Source organism: Triturus cristatus, chromosome 12, assembly GCF_964204655.1.
Source record: "Triturus cristatus chromosome 12, aTriCri1.1, whole genome shotgun sequence".
NCBI classification, from domain to species: domain Eukaryota; kingdom Metazoa; phylum Chordata; class Amphibia; order Caudata; family Salamandridae; genus Triturus; species Triturus cristatus.
Window position 1 is genome coordinate 68,362,430 of NC_140595.1, and position 23,721 is coordinate 68,386,150.

Genomic DNA, 23,721 nt, shown 5'->3' on the forward strand with positions numbered 1-23,721 from the left:
TGTAGTAATTTTCCGTGCTCTAATACAAAAAGAGATCAAACCTGGAATTTGTCCGGAACGCAGAATTTCCACATGTAGATCGATGCGGTAACACTGATGCTCACAAACGTTCTCCATTACAAAGGGGAAACAAATTGTAAAACCACATTAAATTTTCAGTCCTGCAGTTTGAGTAATTCGAATGTGAAATTATTTCTTGGGGAGGTCAAAGTACATACATTCCAGATGTCCATTCAGAATGCCAATCCAAGGATAAAACTTTTCTTGAATTGTATTGTTTCGAATATCTCTTTGTCAAGAACAATGTCTTATCGTGAAATTTGCAAATTATTTATCTTACCGCAGGAGGCCTTTTCTTTCAACTCCCACCCCTTTTCTTAATAGTTTACACTATCACCGGTTCTGGCCATTAAAAGACTTTCCTTTTTTATTTGAAACATTTTTCCTCTATTAACAATACGTTGCATTTTAAAAGTTTCTAAAAACGTACAATTCAAATGAAAACATAAAAAAAAATTAGCTAAAGAAAATCTTTCTCTGTCTCATATACATATTCACTATTATCATTCAGGTTTTGACAAACTAACCCCTGTTGCCCCAGGAGAATTGTGCAATCTGTCGTTATATGTAAATATTGTGTTCTTTACATAAAAGGGCTGAATAAAAGCAATCCATTGTCTGGCTCGGTATTTCACGGGGTGAAATCCTTCTTCTTGTCCTCCGCCTCTTTTTCGCAGATGGATTTCTGTTTATTTTCACAGCGGGCATCATCCCAGAGATTCGAAGGTCCTTTGCACTTTGTTATAGAGCCCACTGTGGCGCAATTCTCTGCGCCTCCATAGTTATCAGGTGGATTACAGCCCCAAAATCTAAAAAATAAGGTTAAAAAATGTGTTGCAATTAAGGAAAATATTTGTACATCTGCCGGATAGCTTCTGAATGCAATGTGCATTGGTAAAGCTTGGGGCTCAGTAACTTGTGCCAATGTGATCCAACCCAATGGTACCCATTTCATTGACCTCAAAAGGATGAATGGCTGCGTAAACTCGACGGGATTCAAACCTGTGTCTATGTGGTGAAACCCAGGTTTCTGCATTGAATGCATTAGTCCACTCAGCCACCAGATTTGACCGCTTATGACCAGGGCTTGAGCTGCAGTGGGGTATTACTTTTGCTGCAGAGAGAAGTTGATCTTTTGGAGAAGTGCACACACCTGATTTAGATATCTCAGTCTCATTCTTTCTGTTACCTGATGTCTAAGAGTTTTTTCCACCCCACAGTATTGCCACAGGTCAACCTAATGAAAGCAACAATTGCAACCACATAAGCCAGCCCGGTTATGCTATGTGGTAACTGTTATGTGATTTGCATAATGGATTTTGTTGTTGTGTTTTATATGTTGTGTTCAATTGGGTTGCATTGCATTGTGTTATCCTTTCCGACCAAGCTTAGGAGGTCATGTTATGTTAGAGTTTAGACAACTCTAGGATGTCTCAAAGTTCTGAATTTGGAAAAGAGTGACCAGGAGAGAGAGAGGGAGGAGTTAAAATGGAGGAAATTAGGAAAGGAGCCCTGTTGATAGAGTGATCTACAGAACCCTATCCCTTCTCTCCCGTTCCTCTAACTTGAATTTTTACACAAACCACCACTTTTTGTTTTTCTCTTCCTGCAGCCCTTATTTGATCTACTGGCCATGCCTATGCTTGTTATCTTTAGTTAACACGTCGCTGTTCTACATTTGATTTTTTAGTAAGTAAAATAAGGTTAAAAAAAAGAAAAGAAACTATAATATACAGAAATATAAATCATGAACTTTTTATGTGGAGTGTGACTTACTCATCTGTTTGTAAACTGAGACCGTTCACCCACTTCCAGACACCTTCTTGGTCCTTATCCGTCAGGCCAATCCAGTAGATATCCTTCTTAGTCTTGTTTGTGATGAAAAACTGTACAGGAGAGCAAAGGGAACAGGTGCTGTAAAAGAGCACAAGGACTAGGGGACGTGGGGTATTTGTGCCCTGTCTCAGACTCATGTGGCCTGTTATCATGCCAGACATGTCAAAGATATGCGGGAGCTGGGTGCAGGCAGAGGCTCTGCAAATCAACTGACCAACATCCTTTCTATGGACAAAATCATGCTGGGAATAATAGGGTTTTTGACCTGTGCTGCAGCAACTGCTCTCACCAGGATGTGCATTAAACTCAATTCCATTATGATTGGAGTTGCTGAGTAAAAAAGAAATGTGGGTTTTTAGATTTACCAAAATACTGTTGCACCCTTGAAGGCATGTAACCAAGCCAACTTTATTACAATGTGCAACAGTGTCAACGATACAGCAGTGTGCACCGCTTGCATGAGAACAGTTATATTTTACTGTCTTTAATCACAACAAAGCATTACACGAATCGTAACTCACCTGCTCCATCCTGTCATTGATGATAACCAAGTCTGCCTGACTTGTCATACATTTTGTTCTGCTTTCTTCCCATGAGAGTTTGTTTTGAGAAAAGAAATAGCATTTTCCATTGTACGGCAGCCAATCTGTGGGGCAGGCCCAGTAGAAGAACTCTGAAAGACAAAGGTACAATAAGAACAACCAACAACAATACTTCTCTTGGATCAGAAGTGAGGCCTCAGGGTGCTCTAATGGAGAACTCAAACCACATTCTTTTTTTGACGGAGGTGTCTCTAATGTCCTGAGTTTAAGCATGGGTCGTTCTAACTTCACCATCTACTGCCCTGAATGTATATTTGTGCAGTTTCTCTTTAAAATGGCCCCAAAAGCTCAGCAGGCCGTTCCGGCTTAACTGGCTTGGCTTTTTAGGATTGGTTATGATCAGTATACGTTCTAACATAGCCAACGATACCAGCTCCTTTCTCCCAGTACTCAGGTAAAACACCATTAACACCTTCCAAGAGTCAGGCCCAACCCACACCTCCTTAAATAAAGGCACCACAAGGACCAGCCTGAAAAACCCTAAAGATGATCCAGGCTACAATGAAAACTGTAGTCCCATCACGGCTCTAGCTTTCATTGCCACAATATATGGAAGAATGTGTAACAAAATAATGAACCCAATATGTTGACGAAAATGGAAAAATTAACACATTTCAGTCGGGTTTCAAATCAAGGCCTGGTTCTGCAAATCTTGCAATCCTGGATTGGCCGACCGTAGTAGACGAGGCACTTTACTTTTTAGCACTTCATCCACCCTCTTCAGTATTGGAGGAACAATGTAAAGTGGTTCTGTTGGTAACTAAACCAGCACATCCAGGTTGTGAGGATTAACAACATTTTCTCACAAACTATGAGAACTTTCATTATCTCACTGGACGCAGTTCTGGTTCACAACCTTTTTGAACTGTAACTGGGCCAATTAGTCGACTTGCAAAACGACCTTGGCCTGTCATATTAACAATACGGTAATGATACAAAAATATATGTAATAGAAATTGACTTATCTATTGACTACGTTAATAACTGTACATTTAAAATATAACACTATATTTCCACACGGCAACTCAGGATAAACCAGAACATGACAGTGTTAGTATTTGTCACTTGTGGGCCAAGAAATAGTATTGCCAAGAACTTACAATTCAAGATACTTGAAGCTGGACCATGTTCCAGACAGTTCACAAAGTAAAAACACTTGGTATTGGACTAAATAATGTATTCAACTTGAATACACGCTTAATTATTACGGCACCATTTGCAAACTACCAATTAATACTCAGGCATAGAAAGTGTCAATTGATTCTCCTTCATGTTGCTACACTTGGCGAAGAACAAACCATTCATAACCTTGATTTACTTGGGAGGTATAATGAACTTATAAAGCAGACACTACATTGTCCTATTCTGCATTGCCTGATGTATTTTGGAGTTTTTTTTATCCAATCACTTATTACTCCTCCGTTAAATGAGTCTACAGTCAAAACAATAGCCATTCTGCTTCTTCTTTCCCACTTTTCTCTAATCATCATTTCTATTTATATCCTGCACATTGTCATGTATGCTCTCTGTCCTTTCTATCATTTTATTCCTCTTTGCTTTCACATCAACTTCTTATCTTTGCTTTTCTCCTTCTCTACCCCTTTCTCCCTTTTCTTCACCTCGTTCATTTGTACTCCTGTTTTCCATCTCCTATTTTCATTCCGCTCTCAAATTCTCTGTCCTCTATCGTCTTCTTCAAGATGAGGTCCATACATACAGCTTCTCAATCATCAGTTAGCCCATGTCTGCCTGGATTCTGTCTCTGTCTTCATGGCTGTGACTCTTCCAAAACTCCCCAAGGAATTTCTACACAGAGACAACCCCCAGGGAGGCATTTGCATAAATGAGTCTGAGCAGGCGGCTTTTAACTGAAGTGCAGATGATGCAGAGAAAGTTGGGGTTTGCATTATAGCCTAGGACCTGGTGCCACAGCACAAACTACCTCACGGATCACTGCAGAGTGGATAATGTCGCCCTTTGTCTTACAGACATTGTGTCATCACTGGTGTGTCAAGTACATGTAAACAAAGTATATGTTACTGCGTCACTGGAGTCATTATTTACCCAACCTAGGGAGCACTGTTAGGTAGACAAAGCCAACCGAAGTGCAGCTTGGTTTAAAATTGAAACACTGCATTAACTCAGGTGGTCGTGCACCCTAGACCCCTGTTCTGATCTTGGCGGCAGGCAGTCAGTGGAAGTCAAGCTCGTCTAAAATGCTCAAAGTTGATTTCAGCCAGAAGACCTGAGCCTGAGGATCCTGGTTGCTGGGCAACATCCAGAAACATTGTGAAAGGAGAACAGTGGGTTTCAATAAAATCTTGTGAAGGAACAGGGGAGAGTCTCCTTCACTTATCACCCAACTCTGGAATCTAGCAGTGGAGAGCATTACCTGAGGCATGCAACCAATATCATGTGTGGCCTTCAAAAACTGTCCAAAAGTGTCCATTATAGTGTGACTGGGATGTAACTATGGCCTGATAGAAAACTGCAAACCACAGTTTCTCCTTTTCACGGTTATTTCCGCAGTCACTCTTCTTCAGAAATACTGTATGCCTACAATTTTTGGGATAATGCTGTGGGAAAGTGAAAGCACACACGGAGATGAAAGAGGGATGGAGAAAGGGAAGAAAGAGGTAAAATAAGGAACTCGGAGACCTGTTTGCAGGGGCAGAGCTATGATTAGTGCTGTAGCTGCAATAGCATCAGTATCCAATGGAAGGTTATCACCCACATTTCAGATAACTTTAGCGATCCCGAGTAAATCACTATAAAAGATTAGTTCAACGATATGCAAGGCACTATGGAAAACAACAATGTGAGAATTTCAATAAAGGTGTTGTATCATCCATAGAGGGCACTACTGTCAAGCCACTGAAAGGAAAAGAAAGGAATTTAATCTGAGAAAATAGGAGGCATGAGGAACACTACTGAAAATGCTACCAGTCTGTTGTCAGACTGGGATCAGTTCAGATAACATCCTATCAGCATTTACCGGTCAAAGGCCTCTTGCTGAAAGAAGTAACTTGGGATTTGGAATTTGTGGAAGGGGTATGTCAACATTCTAGATGATGTAGATCATTCCTCCTCTTTCGAAGTAGAAGAGATGTTTAGTTGAGCTACCTACTGACTTTGCTGTTTGCCAAAATCCTATTTAGGTCCTCCGTAGCCCAAGACCTTTTGATTTTACTAAAATTATACATGTAATATACTTATAGAGGCTTTCAGGCAGCACACTGTATCTGTAGATCTGTTGTGTCCATTGTTCTTCCCCCCTTTTCAACATACAACATGAGTCAATGGGTACACCCACTTCGGCCATTAGCTAACTTCACTCTGGGTGATGGCATTCTGTTCTTTCACAAGAAGCACATCCACCCTCAAAATAGTTCCCTTCATCTCAAGGTAATACTATGGCATAGAGTGCTTATGAAACCAAAATACATTTTTGTGTTTTTTTTACATTGGCTGAACCCTGGCAGCTCACACAACTATATAATATTTTATAAAAGAAACATAGCAAAACAAATAATCTTAGACAAAGTCAAAATGCAGGCAGCCAACACCATACATGTTGCTTGTTATTTATTGCTAAACTTGAGCACCGATTAATACTCAACTAACCTACCCAAGAGTAGGGAGAACAAAGACCCCTGCACAAAAACGGAGTGTTTTTCATGACTTTTACTTTTTTTTAAACTTATTTTCATGCATAGCACAAACTCCACTCAATTGGTTTCAGATGTCTATATAGCAATCATGTATTGAACTGTGGCATTATAGCATTTGCAACATGTGTTGTTTAACAAGTGTGCTATGGAAAAGACTGACAAAAAGGGATAATCCATCATAAATGTAGGATTTGAGAAGAGACTAGATTTGAATATAAAGAACGAGGAAAAGCTTGTCTCACAATTCCAGAGGACAATTAGGTTGCATCTTGAATCAGAGATTCTGATAAAATAAAGGAGAGATATATCCAACTGAGAGGAGGAGAATATCACAAAGCAATAGAATAATGAGGACATAAAGTGACTTTAAATCTGTGAGTTTATAAACATTAAGTCGTTTTCAATAATTAGACAAGACATTTAAAGTATAAAATTCTGGCAAGGATCTTAAAATACATAGGGGGCAAGAAATCCAAGTCCTACGGATATGAAATACAAATGGAGTAATGTATGTAAGGGAGTAGGACACTTAACAACCTGAGATTGAAAACATTGCAACATAACATAGTAACAAAAAGATAAAATTGAGTAATTTACTGCTCTAAATTGCAAAAGTAACCATACGAATATGAGGTGGAGGCAGTTGCCGTGGATGGACTTTACTAATTGAGAAATACATGAAAAAAAAAACGATTAATTTAAAAGGATTTGAAACAAAGCTTGAATTCTGTTTCAAAAGTGTTATTACTGACCACCAATTAAGCTATTATGTAGGCCACTGAGCCAAGAATCACTGACCTGCAAAATATTATACTCTTATTACAATGTCTGGAAATGGGAAGAAACTGGCATAAAGTGATATTAAAAGAGATTACCTATTATTGGGCAGGCATAGTACAAATAAATATCACGGTCTTCAATAAGTTATGTTTCTAATTTGTTGATTCTTTATTAATTTATTAATTAATTTAGCTAGTTTGTAAAGTTCTAGACTGATTCTTGAAGCCACTTTGCTAGCACCGAGCCCGTCCATGTGCTACACTATATTTCCGCTGGTGAGCTCATAATTAATCAAATTGCTCCATTCTCATGAAATAACAACACTTAATTCTGACTAAGAAAATTAAAATTTCTACTCAAAATCATATCAAAGTAGCTAAAGCCACTCCAAACTGTCCATAACAGATACACACCTGAATTGGTTTTTGGACCGAACAAAAATTTAAGATTGGGAATTTCAAGTTTTAACCCATGTAAAACCTTTATGAGTTGTGGGACTGTCCACTTGAATATAAGCGGTCAGATCTTTACTTGTGGGAGGAGACAGTTTACGTGGCGATGGTATGAACATTATGCTCAGTTGAGCTTTGATTTGGGGCACAGGTAGACAGAGGGTGGTTCCTAACTCTCTTAAGAATACTATCACCACCGGGGGTGGATGTCCCAGATCTTGAATTATATTAATTGGCTGCACAATTGCAGTGGATAATTCAACTAGATGGTGAGGCGGTCATAGAGATGGGTAACATGGTTGGGGTACCCAACCAAGGTGCCCTAACATCTCTTCTACTAGATAAAACAGCCAAACCCATACGGCACCCAGGCTATTATTGATGGCCTTGAGGTATTGGAGGACATGTGCGAAAATGACATTGCAAAGCCCACAGTACTCCCCTGCAATACCTATCGTGGAGCATCTAATAGAGCCTTCTTTACATCCCACCAGATGATACAATGGGCAGAAGTGGGTCTCATTATGGTCGAGGATTGCTACAAGAATGGAGAAGTCCTATCCTTAGGACAATTGATTGCAGACTATGACCTGCCACCTGGACAGTTTTTGACATATGGGGCACTACTCCATACAATCACATGGCTTTGGGCTTCGTGAACAAATGAGCCCATACAATATGTGGTCCCGCATTCACTTATGACCCTGGGCAGAAGCAAGCAAATAACTTGGACTTGTAAATTCCTTAATTATATGATATGGACAGACCTCTGAGGACTCAAACACAGACGGGAAATGAGCCTGGGTCACCATATACTGGATAGAGAAAGGGATAAAATGATGGCCTATGTACAATCGTTATCCCAAAACAATAGACTGAAGTTCAGTCAATTTAATTATCTACATTATACCTATCTCTCCCCTAAGAAAGTGGGGGATATGTGTGGGGTTCATCAGGGACCGTGACCTAGATGTTTAACCTCATCAGCAGACTTCATCTATACGGGATGGATGTGCCTGATTATACAGGGATACTGGACACGGGTTGTCAAACACTTCAGCAAATCCTTTGAATGGGAAATAGATATGTCACCTGAGACATACCTGCTGGGAGGGTTCCTCTGTCCTATACCAAGAAAACGGTAACAGATTGGTTGACCTGGCGTTTGCATTGGTCAGGAAGTTGATAGTTAAGACCTAGAAGTCGACATCGGGCCCGCTCTATACCAGGTGGGTTATCGAGGTCGAATACATGCCCAGGGCGGAGGAAGGAGCTCTACTGCAGGAAGAAGCCTGTGGCTCCCAAGAAGACCAATGTCAGATGTTTGGAGGGAATTCACCCAAGGTTTTGTGGAATACTCAAAAACGCAGGGGGCTCAGCATTTACACCACCCCCCAAAAAAAAACAACGAAACGAACGAACGTGGAGATGCTGATGGAAACAGTCACAATGAAGCAGATCAAAATGACCCCGACCCAAAAGGCCACTAGAAAGAAATGTGTTGCCTTTATCCACATGCATGTCAATGAACCCTATGCACCACTCAAAAACATTGTATGTTGCCACTTAAGAAGAGAACCTGCCCATTTGTCTGTTCGTTACTCTACTATGATTGGTTATTTGCACATAATGAACCTCGACTCTAATATGTTCCAACATGCAAAATGAACAGCTTTGTTTGTCATATATCGTGATGTATACTCGCTGCCTAGCAATGATACTAATGAACAGAAGTTTAAAAAAAAGACTTGGTATAACCATGATTTGGAAGAAATACATTTCTGGTGACCTTGTCGGACTCAAGAAACAATGACTGACCTCTAGATTAGGATGATCGTAAAACACAAGGTACTTACAGAGAGTTATCAGCACACACAGTCCTGCTAGCAGAATGAGGATCACCAACAATAACACTATCAAGATCTTTGGGGATGTCTTTTTCTTGGCCTGAGCCTGGGAGTCTGTCTTGGCATCTAGAAACACAGGACTATCGAAAGGAGTTGTTTGGAAGGTACACAGTTTTGTGACGGCTGTATGCTTTGCTCCAAATACTTGTGTTCGGCCTCTATTTCTTGTCTCAATCCATGAGCCTTCCCCACTCCATCTCAGACCATTTAACCTCAAATGCAGCTCTGTAGAATGGGGCACAGTTTTGTTGTAGAGAATTACATAATTTCCCATGCGGCAAAAAAATGCACTTGGTTAGTGTGCTTTGTATTGAAGCCTTTTTGGTATTTTTATTTGTAATGGGATTTAAAGAGCACCACATTCACTTAAAGGTATCTTGGATCTATTGGATGCAGAACACTCAGACTAGCAATGTTACTCCTGACAAATATTAATTTGGAGACATTTTTAAAGCTTTACTGAAAAAGCATTGGGTATTTCATGAATTCCTCTTCAGACCTACCTAAACAACTTTGGATTGTTGTTCAATAATTATGGAAAATGTGCTATAAAAATAACAATTGGCCCATTTTATAAAGAAAGCTTTTTATTGGAGAGTCCCTATGATGCTCATTCAGTATGGATCTGGCATTAGAAATGTCCAGGCCTGCTTGTGACTCTCGTCTGCCTGTAGTACAGTGCAGACACCAGCCCATGCTAGAGTACTTACGCCCACAATCGTTGCCAGAAGTTCTCTCTTTGCACCTGATGTACTTCATTGCCCGGCTGAGATTGCTCTCCAGTTGTGCCAGCTTTTCCTGGGTGAGCTGGGCTCTGGCAGTAACTGTTGAATCTAAGAAGATTGGAGAAAGGAGTACGAGTGACTTGAACTAAATTGTATTTAGAGGGATATTACTTAATGTCAAATAATCTCTTGTACTGAAAAAAGAAGTACAGGCACACACTGTCTCATTTATTGATGTAGGAATGAGGCGAAAATAGTACTTTTCACTTAAGTGCATGTAAGGTTTAGACAACATTATTTATCATGTGTTGTTTTCACTTAAAGTTTTACCCTGTGTTCTCAAACATGGAATGGCATCGGCAAAAGTCCAGTGAGGGCAGTGATAGAATGGCCAGAAAATGCCATTTGATGATGCTAATTTGATCACATTTGTCCAATAGTAGAAACAGAGGAGACTTTGGGAAAGTCTAATTTCCTAGTAATTCATTACATCTCTTTGAAAGAGTTCAAGATAGTAAATCTTACTTACAGAGTATTACGCGAGCAATCAATGTAGCGAGCAGCAGAAGGCTGATCACCAGCCCTGAGTCTACCAGATTCTTTGTTGACAGCATCTTCTTGTCCTCTGTCTGCGGGGTCTTTCTCATGGCTAGAAAACAAAACAGAGTGTCTATCGGTGGTCACGGTAGGCCAAATTCCCCAAAAGGGAGGCTTTGCATTTGTTTTCTTGCATCCATTTCAGAACCGTTCCTGACACTTACATCGGGTCCCCTTTCACTGTTTGCCGGCTAAGGTTTCTATGTAGAGTCTAATATGATATGAATGACCAGTGTTGAGCGTGGGGAGGGGCCATGACTCAGAAGCCCCTCTGTTCCGCCAGCAATTGTAATCAATAGCATATTACCCGCAGTGGATCTGCATGTAAGGTTTAGACAAGATTATTTTTTACGTGCATCAGTTATAAATACAGGTATTTGATCACAAGCAGAATTCAAGGTGTTAAAAATAGGAAATGGAGTAAAATCACAAAAAAATACCTTGTTGGTAATATTAGAGTAGTTTTCTCTGTAAAGTCATTCATTCATACAATCTGTAATTCAGTAAGCCTGTTTTCTCTTATTGTGTGCATTGTACCATGGCCTGATATCTGCACTGCAGTAAAAAATGGGTGAACATGCATTTATTAGTACACTGGCTGCAAAATTTGATTTTAGGGTCCCATTTATTTTCACCAGCAAAGCATATTTGTGAATAGATATGAGTTATGAACATGGGTTCTTTACCCACCATTAGGAGTTTCCATTTTTTAAAGATAGTGTTACTCACTCCTGTTGTAAGTGGTCCAATTTATCAGGCTGCTAGTATTTTTAACTAGTGGAAAAAATGGCTTTTTTAAGCTAACCTAAATAATGTTAAACCAACACTTTTTAATTGCTTTGAAATGATTACGAGAGACATATAACAGTAGGCCGTGCTGGCTGGTAAGAAGAAGAAGGTCCACGTGTTCCATCATATGCCTTGTTCATACGTGAAGCGAACAGTCTAGAAAGACCACACTCATCACGACAAAAGACACAGAAGACACATCTTATGCAGTAAGTCATTCTCTTAGAAAGAACAGTTCCTGTCGGATCACAGTACCCTGAGGAATAAAATTTACAACTCACCTCGAATTGTACATCAATATTCTTTAGTTGCTCCAGGAATTCATAATAAAATCACTCAATTTTTGAAATACAAATCTAAATTGGTTCCTTCAGTGGGGTGCAGATCGGTTAAAGTCAGATAGTGAGCACGGGACACATGTCTGGACAACCCAAATTTGGCATCTTCAGTGGGATGCACTTGGTTCCAGTGAAATAGTGAGCAAGGGACTCACGTCTGGGCAGACTTATCAAACTGAAGAGGTGACAATGAAAATACAAAAAGGGATGAATGGAATACTTGAATTAATCTCAGCCATTGGAAATTACTCTGGGTCGCATAGCAGTCCATCATTTGTTTGCTCACCATGCCACATCAGATTAGACCCACCCATATTCAAATCAGCCTTGCTCCTACGCCAATAGGAACAGCCCAGCCCGAACGGCCACAGCAGGTCCTTTCCACCCAGAACACAAGCAGCCAAAGACCCGAACCCCAGGTGAAACTGACCTCAGGTTGCTTGTAGTCTGGTTCAGAAAGGACCTGGCTCACTCCTCTTTATGTACTTTAGTTCACAATGGGAGGAAAATCCAAAAAGTGCTAGCATTTTGTACGTGTACATGTGTACTTGTGCATTCAGTATTTTGCAAATTTAAATGTCTCGTGGCTTATGAGGCAGCCAACCCCCTAATTCTCAACACCCCCATGCCAACTACATCTGAAATCTTTCACCATCTACTTCTCAACTCTCAGTTAAGCCATGTCTCAAATAGCGGTCATGGTGTTTCCTGTAACTTCCTGCTGAGGGGAGTGCAAGAATTGTAGTCAGTCACTTGAGAGAGACATATTTTGCATGCCAGTGTCTGAGTCTGCAATCTCAAATAGCGAACTGGAGGGAAACCCGGTCTGTCCAATGTATAGAAATATGAGGTCTGTGAGTCCTTATCAGGAAACAACAGTGGAGCTCCAGACATTGAGACAGAAATGGATCTGTACGTCTATCTGTCCGTCCTTCTGTCTATCTATCTCTCCTGATGGTTCCAAATCTCAAGCCAGTTGAGAAAGGCATCAAATGGACTTCTCTGATTGCTTCGTATATACCATGACCCATTCCCGGTGACAACTAGGACTAGAAAACTAAAATGCCTCCTGAATAGACAACTGTGACTTTGAGAGATTCACAGCTTCATCTATTCTTTCTTACTTGTAAAGTTTGAAGCTTGTATTATTATTGTAATTGTAACTATATAGCGCTTACATTCAGGGGCGGCTGGTGACATTTGAAGGTGGTGAGGCGTGGAGGTCCGAGTTGAGTGCCCGGTAGTGGGAGGGGGAGGGGGGCTCGGGAGGGTTAAACTGACTTCTGCCAAACAGAAACAATGTCTGATGCCTCCTTTCGGCAGCCAAAGCTCAACTCCGCGTGCGCACAAATCTATAAATTAAACCACCCAAGCCACAATCGGGAATTTCTGAAAGTACTGTACACGTGCGCTACTCTAAGACTTCTGCACTGCAGTCACCACCACAGTCGATCTTTTACATTCGCATTTCCTCTCATAACTATAATTAAAGCCTGGCTAGCGCGAGAATGTAATAGCACAGAGGAAGTAAATCATGAAAATCATAATTTAATGAGAGAAGAAGGCATGCTTGGCATTGAGGCTGTAATTTCCCCCATGCAGGCATGCCATGTCTGTTAAAACATAATTGAAACTGTGAATGTTATGCCACATCAATACTGTTTTTCCGAGTGTTGACAGCACCTCCACATTAATGTTATGACGGTTCCCTCAAGAGGAACCCAACATTTTATAATTCTCTTTGGCTCAAATTTAACCCATCGCCTCGTAAGCATTTTTTAGGCGGAAAGAATATTATTACAGCCTTGACAGGAAAGGATAGTATTAAAATGTCTCTTCATTAATGGGCCACGGATTTCTGTAAAAAATAAGAAAGCTTTTTTTTTTATTGTTGCATATTTATATAGCGCGAACTCGACCCGAAGGTATTGGAGCGCTTAACATAGCACCGGATTTACATTACACATTCAGGCACGGAGAGATTAAAGTGATTTGCCCATAATCACAGGATGTGGACGCGACCTCGAGGCTCGAACCCTGGTTTCCTGCACCAGAGGCGGCAGCACACTGATTGCAATGTGAAGCCAATCCAGGGAGGGAAGCCTGGAACGCGCGCGCCTTTTGCCAAGTGACAACTCTGCAATTGATTATTATATAGGTAGCCCAGAAAATAAAGAAAGCAGAATTATTCCACCTGAATTATGGATCGCCATTCCCCAAGGCTCGAGGATGACCTGATGATCCAATCAACATCGCCAGCCCCTCAGAGGCAGGAGTTTAATAGGAGGGGGCGGGGGAGAGAAATACTGGCCTTCATGGGAGATTATATGCTGCAATCTGTGATTCGGTAGAGAGAGACTGCGCTGGCAATTCATTTATGACCGTTTGTTGCATAATGTGCGGTAAATTACAGCTCCCAAACAGGTACTGGCGATTACATTTAAAGCCATAATTCCAAGAAAGTTTCAACTGTTGTTCGTAATACCAATTTTTATCACCTTCCTGCTCATAAAAACATAATAAAAATAGCACAAAAAGGTTTTATTGAGACAATATTTTACAGAAACTGGATTTTGTGCCTACCTGGCGTCACTCTGCTTGTGCTTTCCTAGCTGCCGAATCGATTCATTATTCAACACAACCTGCATCGTTCGTGAATGTTCATGAGCGCCACCCACTGCACTGTTTATTTTGCACGATCCACTTACCAAGTGACATCGATCTCTGCCCAAGAAACACATCAGGGCCTGTGGCGTGTGAGAGGCTGGAGGGAGAGTGTTCTGCAGTGCGGTGCTGTGACTGTGGCCGGTGCCCGTCCTGAGCAATGCACAAGCTCCCGCCTCCCATTGTCCAATCAGGAGGCCTGGGACTGGCGCGAAGGAAAGGGGCGTGGTCCGGTTGTGGCCACCCACTGCCCTGCCCCTTGCCATTGATTTCAGTGGCGCAATGCTGAAGACGCCTGGGGCGCAGCACAGGCGCCCCATTTGAAACCAGGCATTTTCCGCTTTCTTAGGCCACTCCCTTCATGATGACATCACTCTTTCCGTATGTGCTTCCAGGGCGAGCAATATTCCTCGCCCTGGCCAGCACATGCGCAGGAGGTCTCTGACCTGCTGTGACCTCGTCGTCGTCCGTGCCGTGAAGAAAAAAAGTCAGAGTTAGACAATTTAATTTGTATTGTCTATGTATTGTGATCGACACATGGGGCAGAGAGCACTTCCTTTGAGGTTGCTGCATTGGTGTGGTGTCTTTCTTGTCTTCCTCCCCGATCCTCGTCCAGAGGCTAGTGGGGCAACGCCCCATTTGCCCCTATGCACCAGCCGCCACTGCTTACAACCCTGGATGAGGCACTAAATTGCTTTGCGCAAAGCAGAACGCCGCTCCGGAAGCTAAGGTTACCGGTTTATACAGAGGTTACTGGTCATCGTTGTTTAGTGGGATTATATACACAAAAGAAGGAGGTGGACACCAGCTTCCTAATACTTCCTCCCTACAATACATTCACCACACACCAGTATAACTAAGCGTCTACGGCTCCATGGTGAGGCTTGTTATGAGTGTTTCTTTAGAGCACAACCATTGGCTGTTAAAAATACTAATCCTCACCCCCAATAGTGGCACGTGTCGTCATCGAGCTCTATATCCCAGCATTCTTCTTGTCGAGATGGGTTCAACCATTCAAATGGGAGCACTTGCAATTCTACATTAGGAAACTGAGGCAACTGTGTCATTGCAAATTAAATTGCCTTGGAAACGTCTATATTTGTTTGCCTTTGGTGCTTTTTTAGACATGATTAAAAATATACAGAAGGAAATGGGAATTGAATAATTGACAAAAAGGTCAGGTGACGTTCAGCAGAACTGAATTATTCCCTACGCTAATCAACAATTTGAAGTTTTTTTAAGTCATGGTCAGTGTTTCATTGCAGAGTTTTAGGAATACAGAGGCGGTCTTTTGAGATTGCACGCAATCTGACGATGCAATCCTGTAGATAAAAACAGAATTATTTGCTGTGAGAACACTATATTTGGGACTTTTAATAAGTACTAGAATCTGGCAAGCAGTCTGTCCACTGTTAGGATCCTGCTAGACCACCGTTTCAGCAAGTACAGGCAATCAAGTCAGGGGTTGGAAATCTAGACTGAAGGCTGGGCTTACAGAGGGAAATATTGAGAGCTTTAGGCTTCACTCAAAGGAAGCAGTGACTTCAATATCATAGCAACATAAGCGAATATTCAGGGTAAATAAAGGAAATGCCAGAAAGTAGTAGTAGTGACTTTATTCGATATATTAAAAACATATCATAAAAGTTTGGTAGAATAAATATAAAAACAGTTTTAAAAAACCCACTACAACTATATGCTTTAAACCTTATACAATTAAAAGCAGTAAAAATGGCAATAAATATGCATGTACAGTGTAAACAAAGACCCCCATTTGTCAGTACCTTTGGCAATGATATTCTTTATGGGCAACAGGGATAAGTTTATATCTTAAATTTATTGCACCTTAAGGAGCTTGCGTCTGATCCTCCAGGCCCAGCCCAGGTATTTAGCAGTCCCACAGATGACACTAGGGACTGATGTGTCATAGATCAAGATACGCAAAGCCACCCTGGCGGACCTGGTCCCCATATTTTTACAAACCGGTGTCAACCATCTCGCTCTTGGTTGCCGGTATGCTTTGCATGCAAACAGAAAATGACCAATAGACTCCAAGGGCGAGGCACAACCGGGACAGCCTTTCGAACTTACGGGTGCCGTGCTCCATCTAGATTGAACCTCGAAGAGTGGGAGTGTACCATATCTCATCTTGAGATAAAGGGACCTATCTTCAGGAGATTCAATAATGTCCAGAAAGGGTTCCATGCTAGGTGCAGGTTTCACATCCAGGAATTTTAAAGTTAGCTCACCTCCCTGATTTCTTAGGGTATTAATCATAACCCATTCCCAGTAAGCCTTCTTTATCACAGGTTTGGGTGGGGGGAGCTGGGTTACCCAGGCCTCTTCCAGACCTATCTTCTGGAGCTCCTTTTTCAAATTTGATACCCAGGGGATCTTACGCTCAGCTCTGAGTTTTAATAGCTCGTCGAGGGCAGATGCATAGTGGAGGAGTTCAAGGGTTCTCCGTAGCCTTGCCCAGTATAGTAATGGGCGCAGCCTGGCTACATTGCTAAAGTTTTGTCTGCCAAGATCATAACGGAGAGGAACTAGTGGGGTAGACAGAGGGAGCGACAATAAGTCTCTGAATAACTTATTCTCAGATCTAAGCAGCTCTGTTAGATTATCGAACCCCCACAGTTCTGCCCCGTATAGGGCCGCTGGCATTGCCTTCCCCTCATAGACCTTAACTGCCGCGGCAATGGGCCTGGTGTAGGAGAGTCTCTGGTGTTTCGCTATTGCCCCTGAGGCTCTCTTATGGGCAAGAAGCATTTTCGATAGATGGGGAGCCCATTTTAGCTTATTGTTTACCCTGACTCCAAGGTAATCAAAAGCCTCAACTAGCTCAAGAGTGGTGTCATTAAGCTTAATGTTATTCCTAAAATTTCTAGAGGGTGATAGTGCCATTAACTTGGTTTTAGAAGTGTTTATTTTCAAGCCCCTGGTGTCACAAAAATGGGAGAAGCGGGAGAGCAATCTTTGTAGGCCCATAGGGCTTTTAGATATCAACAGAGTGTCGTCAGCAAAGAGCAGGGTGGGTGTTTTTTCCCCGCACAGGGTTGGTGCATCGACCGTGTCCTCTCTCAAGTGGTCTGCCACCCCATTTATAAAGAGAGAGAACAGGGTCGGGGCTAAAACACAGCCCTGGCGTACTCCTTTCTCGACGGTGATCCTCTCTGTGAGCTGTCCCTGATGCCCCCAACGGACTTTAGCGAAATTCCCTTCGTGAAGGCGTTTGAGGAGGTCCAAGATTAGGGGGGGGATGCCCAGGTCATACAAGACCTGCCACAGCTGTAATCGTGGGACCAGGTCAAAGGCCGTTTTTAAATCAATAAAAGCCAAATACAGGCTGCCTTTTTCGATAATTACAGATTTCCAATGTATGGTACAGAATCTGAAGACCTGGTCAATGGTGCCAACCCCTTCCCTAAAACCGGCTTGGAAATGGCTCAGGATACCCTCCTCATCTATCCAGGTCTTGATTCTAGTGAGGAGGACTCTGCCAACCACTGCCAGAAAGAAGATTCTTCAAATGCTGGAGTAATTGTTTTCTGATGTTCACTCAAAGTTTGGCTCACAGTATTAGTTACAAAAATAAAATGGGCTCCATTTTGGATGGCACATGATAAGGGTGAGGATCGCTTCAGCAGACAGTGGACGTATTTTACCAGTATTCCTGTGCCTGGAGAATGAAGACCCATACACTGAAGTGGCTAGGAGGAGGCAGGGCTAACTTTAGAAATTCCATCAAAACTTTGTTAGCTACTGTTAGAAGGTGGTTCTGACACTATGGGCCGCCCGGATTTTTTGATTTTTGAGCACCTAATTGTTGAGCTTTTACTGTGGGGGAGCCTCATAAGTTGGGACTCACCCACAGTGAACTCTGGATGTAAGAGACTGCATGTGGATTTTACTGGTGTTCCCCTGGCTTGACCAGGCCACTGCGCAGCAGCTGGAGTAAGGGACACCGGGCTGGTTACATGCAGACACATGTGTACATGCGTGTGCACACGTGTACGGGCTGCGCAGGGGAGATTCCTAGCGTACGCAGTCCAGGAGCAGCTACAAAGTGAATGGTGTGGCAGGACTTATGCAGTATTGGATGGTGATATTGGAATAGGCTTTATACGCTGGAAAGAAACATGCCAGGGAAAGTCAGCGTGCTTTACTGTGTTTTCACTTCATTATTTCCGTAAGGGAATGTGGGGCCCATGGCTAAATTAACTTCCACAAGGCCTACAGTTTCCAGACATGCACTAAAGTCCATTGTATTGGAGGTGAAAAGAAGTATTCTGCAGAGTCCAAAGTCATATTTGTACTGCTTTTGGGTCATTCAGAACTGTCATATTTCTGTGAGCCAGCCAGGACCAGACCCAGGCTGAGGGCTGACCTCAGCTGGATGGATTGATAACCTTTCTTCCACAAGCTAGTGCCTCCTCTCCACGAAGAGAAGATGGGAGGGGCTACAGGCTCATCCATCAGCAGCTGTCACTGGGTGCCAGGCACCAGGCTGCACCAAGGAGGGAAGGCAGCGTGGGCTAAAGGGGCTTCAAAGGGGCTTCAGAGACACTGGATGACACCATTTTTAACAAACCCAGAGGCTGGACAAGAAGGAGGGAGCAGGGGCAGGGACATGATGTGTCGCTGTTTGATAGGACCAACTGGGACTTCCTGCCAGCCCCCTACTCAACTTTTAAAAAGTGCCTGCACAGGAAGAGAAGCTCTCTGGGGTGTGTGCTCGGCTGAGGCTGAAGGTGCTGGAGCCTGGCGCAATGGGCAGTTGGAAGGAGAGACCCCCTGACTGCCCCCAGGACCCTATCAGCACTAGAAGAAGAGCCCAGGACTGGTGCACAGAAACAGGGGCCTCTGCGCAGGGACAAGAGGGGCCCAGTAATAGAGCCTGGCGAAAGGCTGGCGCAGGGAGCCAGTGAAGACAGCACACTGCTGAATCTACGCTCTCAGAGTCCCAGAGGGCAGAGGAGAGTGTTCCCAGTGGCGGGGGCTGGTAAAGAGGAGCATGAAGCGCCCCATAATGCGTCGCCAGGCATTTGGAAATCTGACGTTTTGGTGCTTTGTGGCCCCCAGAGGAGGGGGGGTCACCCTCACTTGTGAAAAGGTGCTGGGGGAGCTGTTGGAGAGGCCCAGTCTTCCCCCCCCCCCCCATAATGAAGAAATCTGCCATTTTGGTGCCTGGTGGCCCCCAGAGGAGGGGGTCACCCTCATGTGTGAAAAGGGGTGCAGGGGGGCTGAAGGAGCAGGTGCTGGGGGAGCTGTTGGAGAGACCCAGTCTTCCCCCCCCCCAGTATGAAGAAATCTGCCATTTTGGTGCCTGGTGGCCCCCAGAGGAGGGGATCACCCTCACGTGTGAAAAGAGGTGCAGGGGGGCTGCAGGAGCACCGCAGTCTCCCCCAGCATAAAGAAGAACAGTCCACCCCTAAGTTTCACGGGGCATCTGAAAGAATAACCTCTCAAGGGCTCAGCCAGCCTTTAACACCTTCTAGGCTGGAACTTATGTTCTACAGCTGAGGGTGTACTATGAAGTGCATCACGGAGTGAAGGGCTGAGTTGGGGGATGTCTGGAGAAGGGCATCCCCTGGAGGTGAAGTGGTGTAATTGCACCAAAATGCATTTACTATTAGTTATTTCTTTTTAGGTGGACTGAAAGTCACATGTGTAAAGTGAAGTACCTGTGTAAGGTGATGTTAAGCTAAATGGAGTTATGTTGCTGGACCTTCCTGCTAGGGGGTCTGGCTGTATTTATGTAATCCCATGCTTTTACCTGTGATTCCTTTTAAAGTGAAGAGGCACACTGCAGGAGAAGTGTAGTTGCCAGGAGTACTTCTTTTGAAGGGACTGTAAGTCACATGTGTAAGGAGATGTCATAAGCCAAGTGGGGCTATGTTGCCAGACAGTCCTGCTAGGGTGTCTGGCTGTATATGCGCAATCCTGTGATTTCATCTGTGATGCCTTTAGGGGCTGTAATTGCAATGCATTCAAATGATCAACCAAGGTGATGAGTACTGTCATTCTAAAGTGTGCGTAAACCTGGATTCTTGCTGCTGCGCTTAGGTGAAGACCCCAGACTGCTAGCCCTTAAGATATAGAGGTGCATACTTTATGGTCAGTAGGAGATGCTCAGTCAGGGTCATGTGTCACCAAGGCAGGTTTACCCCTTTTTAATGCTTGGTGAGGTAATGGGGTGGGTCGCCACTGGGATGGTGCCAGTGCGCAGGGCCCTCGCTCCAGGTTATGTTCAACTAACTGCATTGGGGGCAAGTTGATGTGCATACATGGGAATGGTGGTACTAGACCCCACCCCCCCTGCGGGAGGGGTGGAGATGTTATGCAATGTCACAAAGTAATTCCAACAGCTTATGTATATTTGTAAATTGGTGCATAGTATTGAGTGCTGTGTGTGTTTAATAAATGTACTCTTACTTTTATAAAGCAAAGTACAGACTGGACAATCAATTATTGAGTGTTATTTTTGTGCACCTGCAAATGGCGATTACTAGCCCACACCACCTCCCTTGAGTAAGCCTCAGACTGCTCTGCAACGCTACCCTCTGAGAGTCAGGCGCTACAATTGGGTGTTTGGTTCCCAGTGAAGGACAAATGTAGTCATGTTATTTGTGCAGGCCTCACAGATGCTGCCTCGTTTTCCAACAGCTACAGACTGCATATTAGTCCTTTCTGAGCACGGCTATTTGGTGGACTGCAGGGGATACCGGTGTGACTGCAGTTTCTCTTGTTCAAGGTGAGGAAGTGTCTGGGCCAGGCCTGCTCTTTTAAGATTTAAAAGTAGTGGCTCCTTATTTGCCCATCACAGTAGCAAGAATCCGCTTTCATTGCCACATGGAACTGCAAGAAGCAGAGGGGTGCTCCTGCTACTCAACATCAGTCCCATATTGAACATCTCATCACCAACACTTTCACTTCCCACGTCGATGCCCCACCATCCAACCGCTCTCTGCACTGTCCCTCCCTCTTCAGACCACATGCTCAACCCCGGTAAACCTCCTTTCTCCTAAGTCCCTGCTCCTTCTTCAGAGCTCAAGCAACTGCTCTTATCCCTAGTCCCCTGTACTATCCACATTCCAAGCCATACTTTGCGTGGTGTTTACGTGGCAGATAGAATAACTTAGAAATGCATATAAAAAACTTGCAAACTTATAGTGCAGTCTTCTTCAGTCATTTTTGGATAAAGATTCTTGGCAGTTTTTGTACATATTTTGATGAAAACACCCTGCAAACTGACATTTTTATAATCCTTTTCCTCAAAAAATAAATGGAAGCATTTCACCAGAGATGTAGTCAAAATACTTTTTAATACTGTGCAGTTTATGAAATTGCAAAATAATTGAATTTGTGAATTATAATTCTGCACACCTCTAGTTGTCACCTCATTAAATTAATTGTACGGATTCTAGTAACAAATGCTTGATCATGGGACAGGCCATCTCCAACCCTGTACCCTAAGGCCATTCTACTAAGCCCTTCTCCTTTCAAGCTTCATCTCATTCTGCGTCTCATTCTGCATTTCCTCTCAAGCCCCTTCAAATGATCTTTACCTGGCTGCCAGAGCTTTCATCTGCTGTTTTTTTAGGCTCTAGGAATATTGTACACTAAATATTTGAATGAATGCCAGCAAAACTGTATGTTGTGTAAGGCAAGACTAGTGGGCTACATAGCGAACAAGATTGACCACTGACAGGAGCACAGGTTGCATAACATTACATGTATTTGCAAAGTGCATGTTCACCCTTGGGCCACTTGTTGTTGTAGTAACAGATGTTTATTGTTACCTAACTCCACGATACTAATACTATCGACCTAAAATAGATGAAAGGCTGAGTGGGCTGCCAGTTTTAACCCTGTGATCAAGGGGTCAAATACAGATCCCTAAAGTGGATCTATTAGTCCACCTAATCATAGACCGGCTTCAGTGTAATGCCAAATATTTGTTATTTTTTGGGGAGTTTGATATAGTGCAAAATGGCCCAAGGTCATTAGCGGGCTTTACATGAACACAAGACTACATTTAACGTGTTTTTTAAAGAAAGGCAGAGATTAAGTAATTTGCCCAGAATCACAAGATCACAGATTCAGCACATATGGCCACTAAGTCACATCTCCACAAGTGAATATTAATTTGCTCAGAGGAGAAATGTTTTTTTCAAAAGTGTCACATCTATTCACAGACGTGCACTGGTCTATCAATCTAGCCATGGTTGCTAATCTGGATTGCTAGTGTTGGTCGTACTTACTTTTAACGATGCAGCGGTTTTATCCTTCTGCTCTTGTGCTGCACTGCACTTGCTCCTCTGTTTGTATAAAACTGCACTCCAGTCCTATTATTTTGTCCCTGGTATCACTTGGGATGGTCAAGTTCTTCTCGATGATAGAGCAGGGCTCAGCTTCGAAGGGCATGCCCACCAGTTTGCAGACCGTGGGGTGTTCTGCTGATCACACATCTCTCACAGACTTCTCTTTATGAATTTGTGGTTCTGTCAACTTCCCCTTTTCTATCGTGGCCGGAGCAAGTTTTGGAAATCATGCAGCCTTAAAGGGGCCATCCGATGAATGATGTCACAAGAAGTCTCAAATCCCATGCAGAAGTCATCAAACAGTGATGTACGTGATGCAGGTCTGGTAGGAAGAGAGCTGCTTTTTCCTTCACTTGATGCCCATTTAAGAAGTCAATACAGTGTCGCGTCCACCCGCAGTGGGGCCAATTTGCCAGTTCGCTCTGAGTGACACAGCCCTGAAATTGCACAGACGAGCAAACAATGCATACTCATTAACACAATTGCATTAATGCAGACACTGGATCCAGACCATGTAAAGTATCAGCACACACTTTAATAGAAGAAAGTTATGCCGCAGGTTTATTAAACAAGATAATGGGTTACCTTACAGGTGTTCCAAAGGTAGTCAGTAATGATGCAACCTAAACCAACTACCAGTCTTCTTAGCCAACAAGCATCACAGCAACATACAACTAATGCAATACTCAAACTGATTGGAATGGGTTTATTCCGTCTCTGGAGCCCGTAGTCCAAGGGATTGTAGCTCTCACAAACGATGGAGCGAAAACAGAGTGAAACCAGGGCAGCTACCCAGACTTGGAACTCTCTCAGGGAATTCTGGGGCACCGTTCCGTTTACCAGGCCCAGGCAAAGGATTAGGGAGGTATTGCCACTAAGCTCACTCTACTGGGCACATTTTCTTGGTTTATTTCAAATGTTGATGAGCTATCCGCACTGAGGATGGTCTTGTGTATTTGGTGACAACAGTGACTGG

At 43.1% G+C, this 23,721-nt stretch overlaps 1 protein-coding gene across 1 annotated transcript in view; it reads right to left on the minus strand.

Annotated features, from left to right (window-relative positions):
- Positions 1–404: 404 nt before the first annotated feature.
- LOC146772520 (hepatic lectin-like) overlaps positions 405–23,721 on the minus strand; it is a 29,521-nt gene continuing 6,204 nt past the window's right edge. The window contains exons 2-6 of the mRNA XM_085637009.1: positions 10,563–10,682; positions 10,019–10,141; positions 2,418–2,569; positions 1,837–1,946; positions 405–869 (exon numbers count right to left, since the gene is read on the minus strand). Of these exons, the coding sequence (XP_085493135.1) occupies positions 692–869; positions 1,837–1,946; positions 2,418–2,569; positions 10,019–10,141; positions 10,563–10,682 (683 nt within the window). The 3' untranslated portion in view covers positions 405–691. The remainder of the gene's footprint in view (positions 870–1,836; positions 1,947–2,417; positions 2,570–10,018; positions 10,142–10,562; positions 10,683–23,721) is intronic.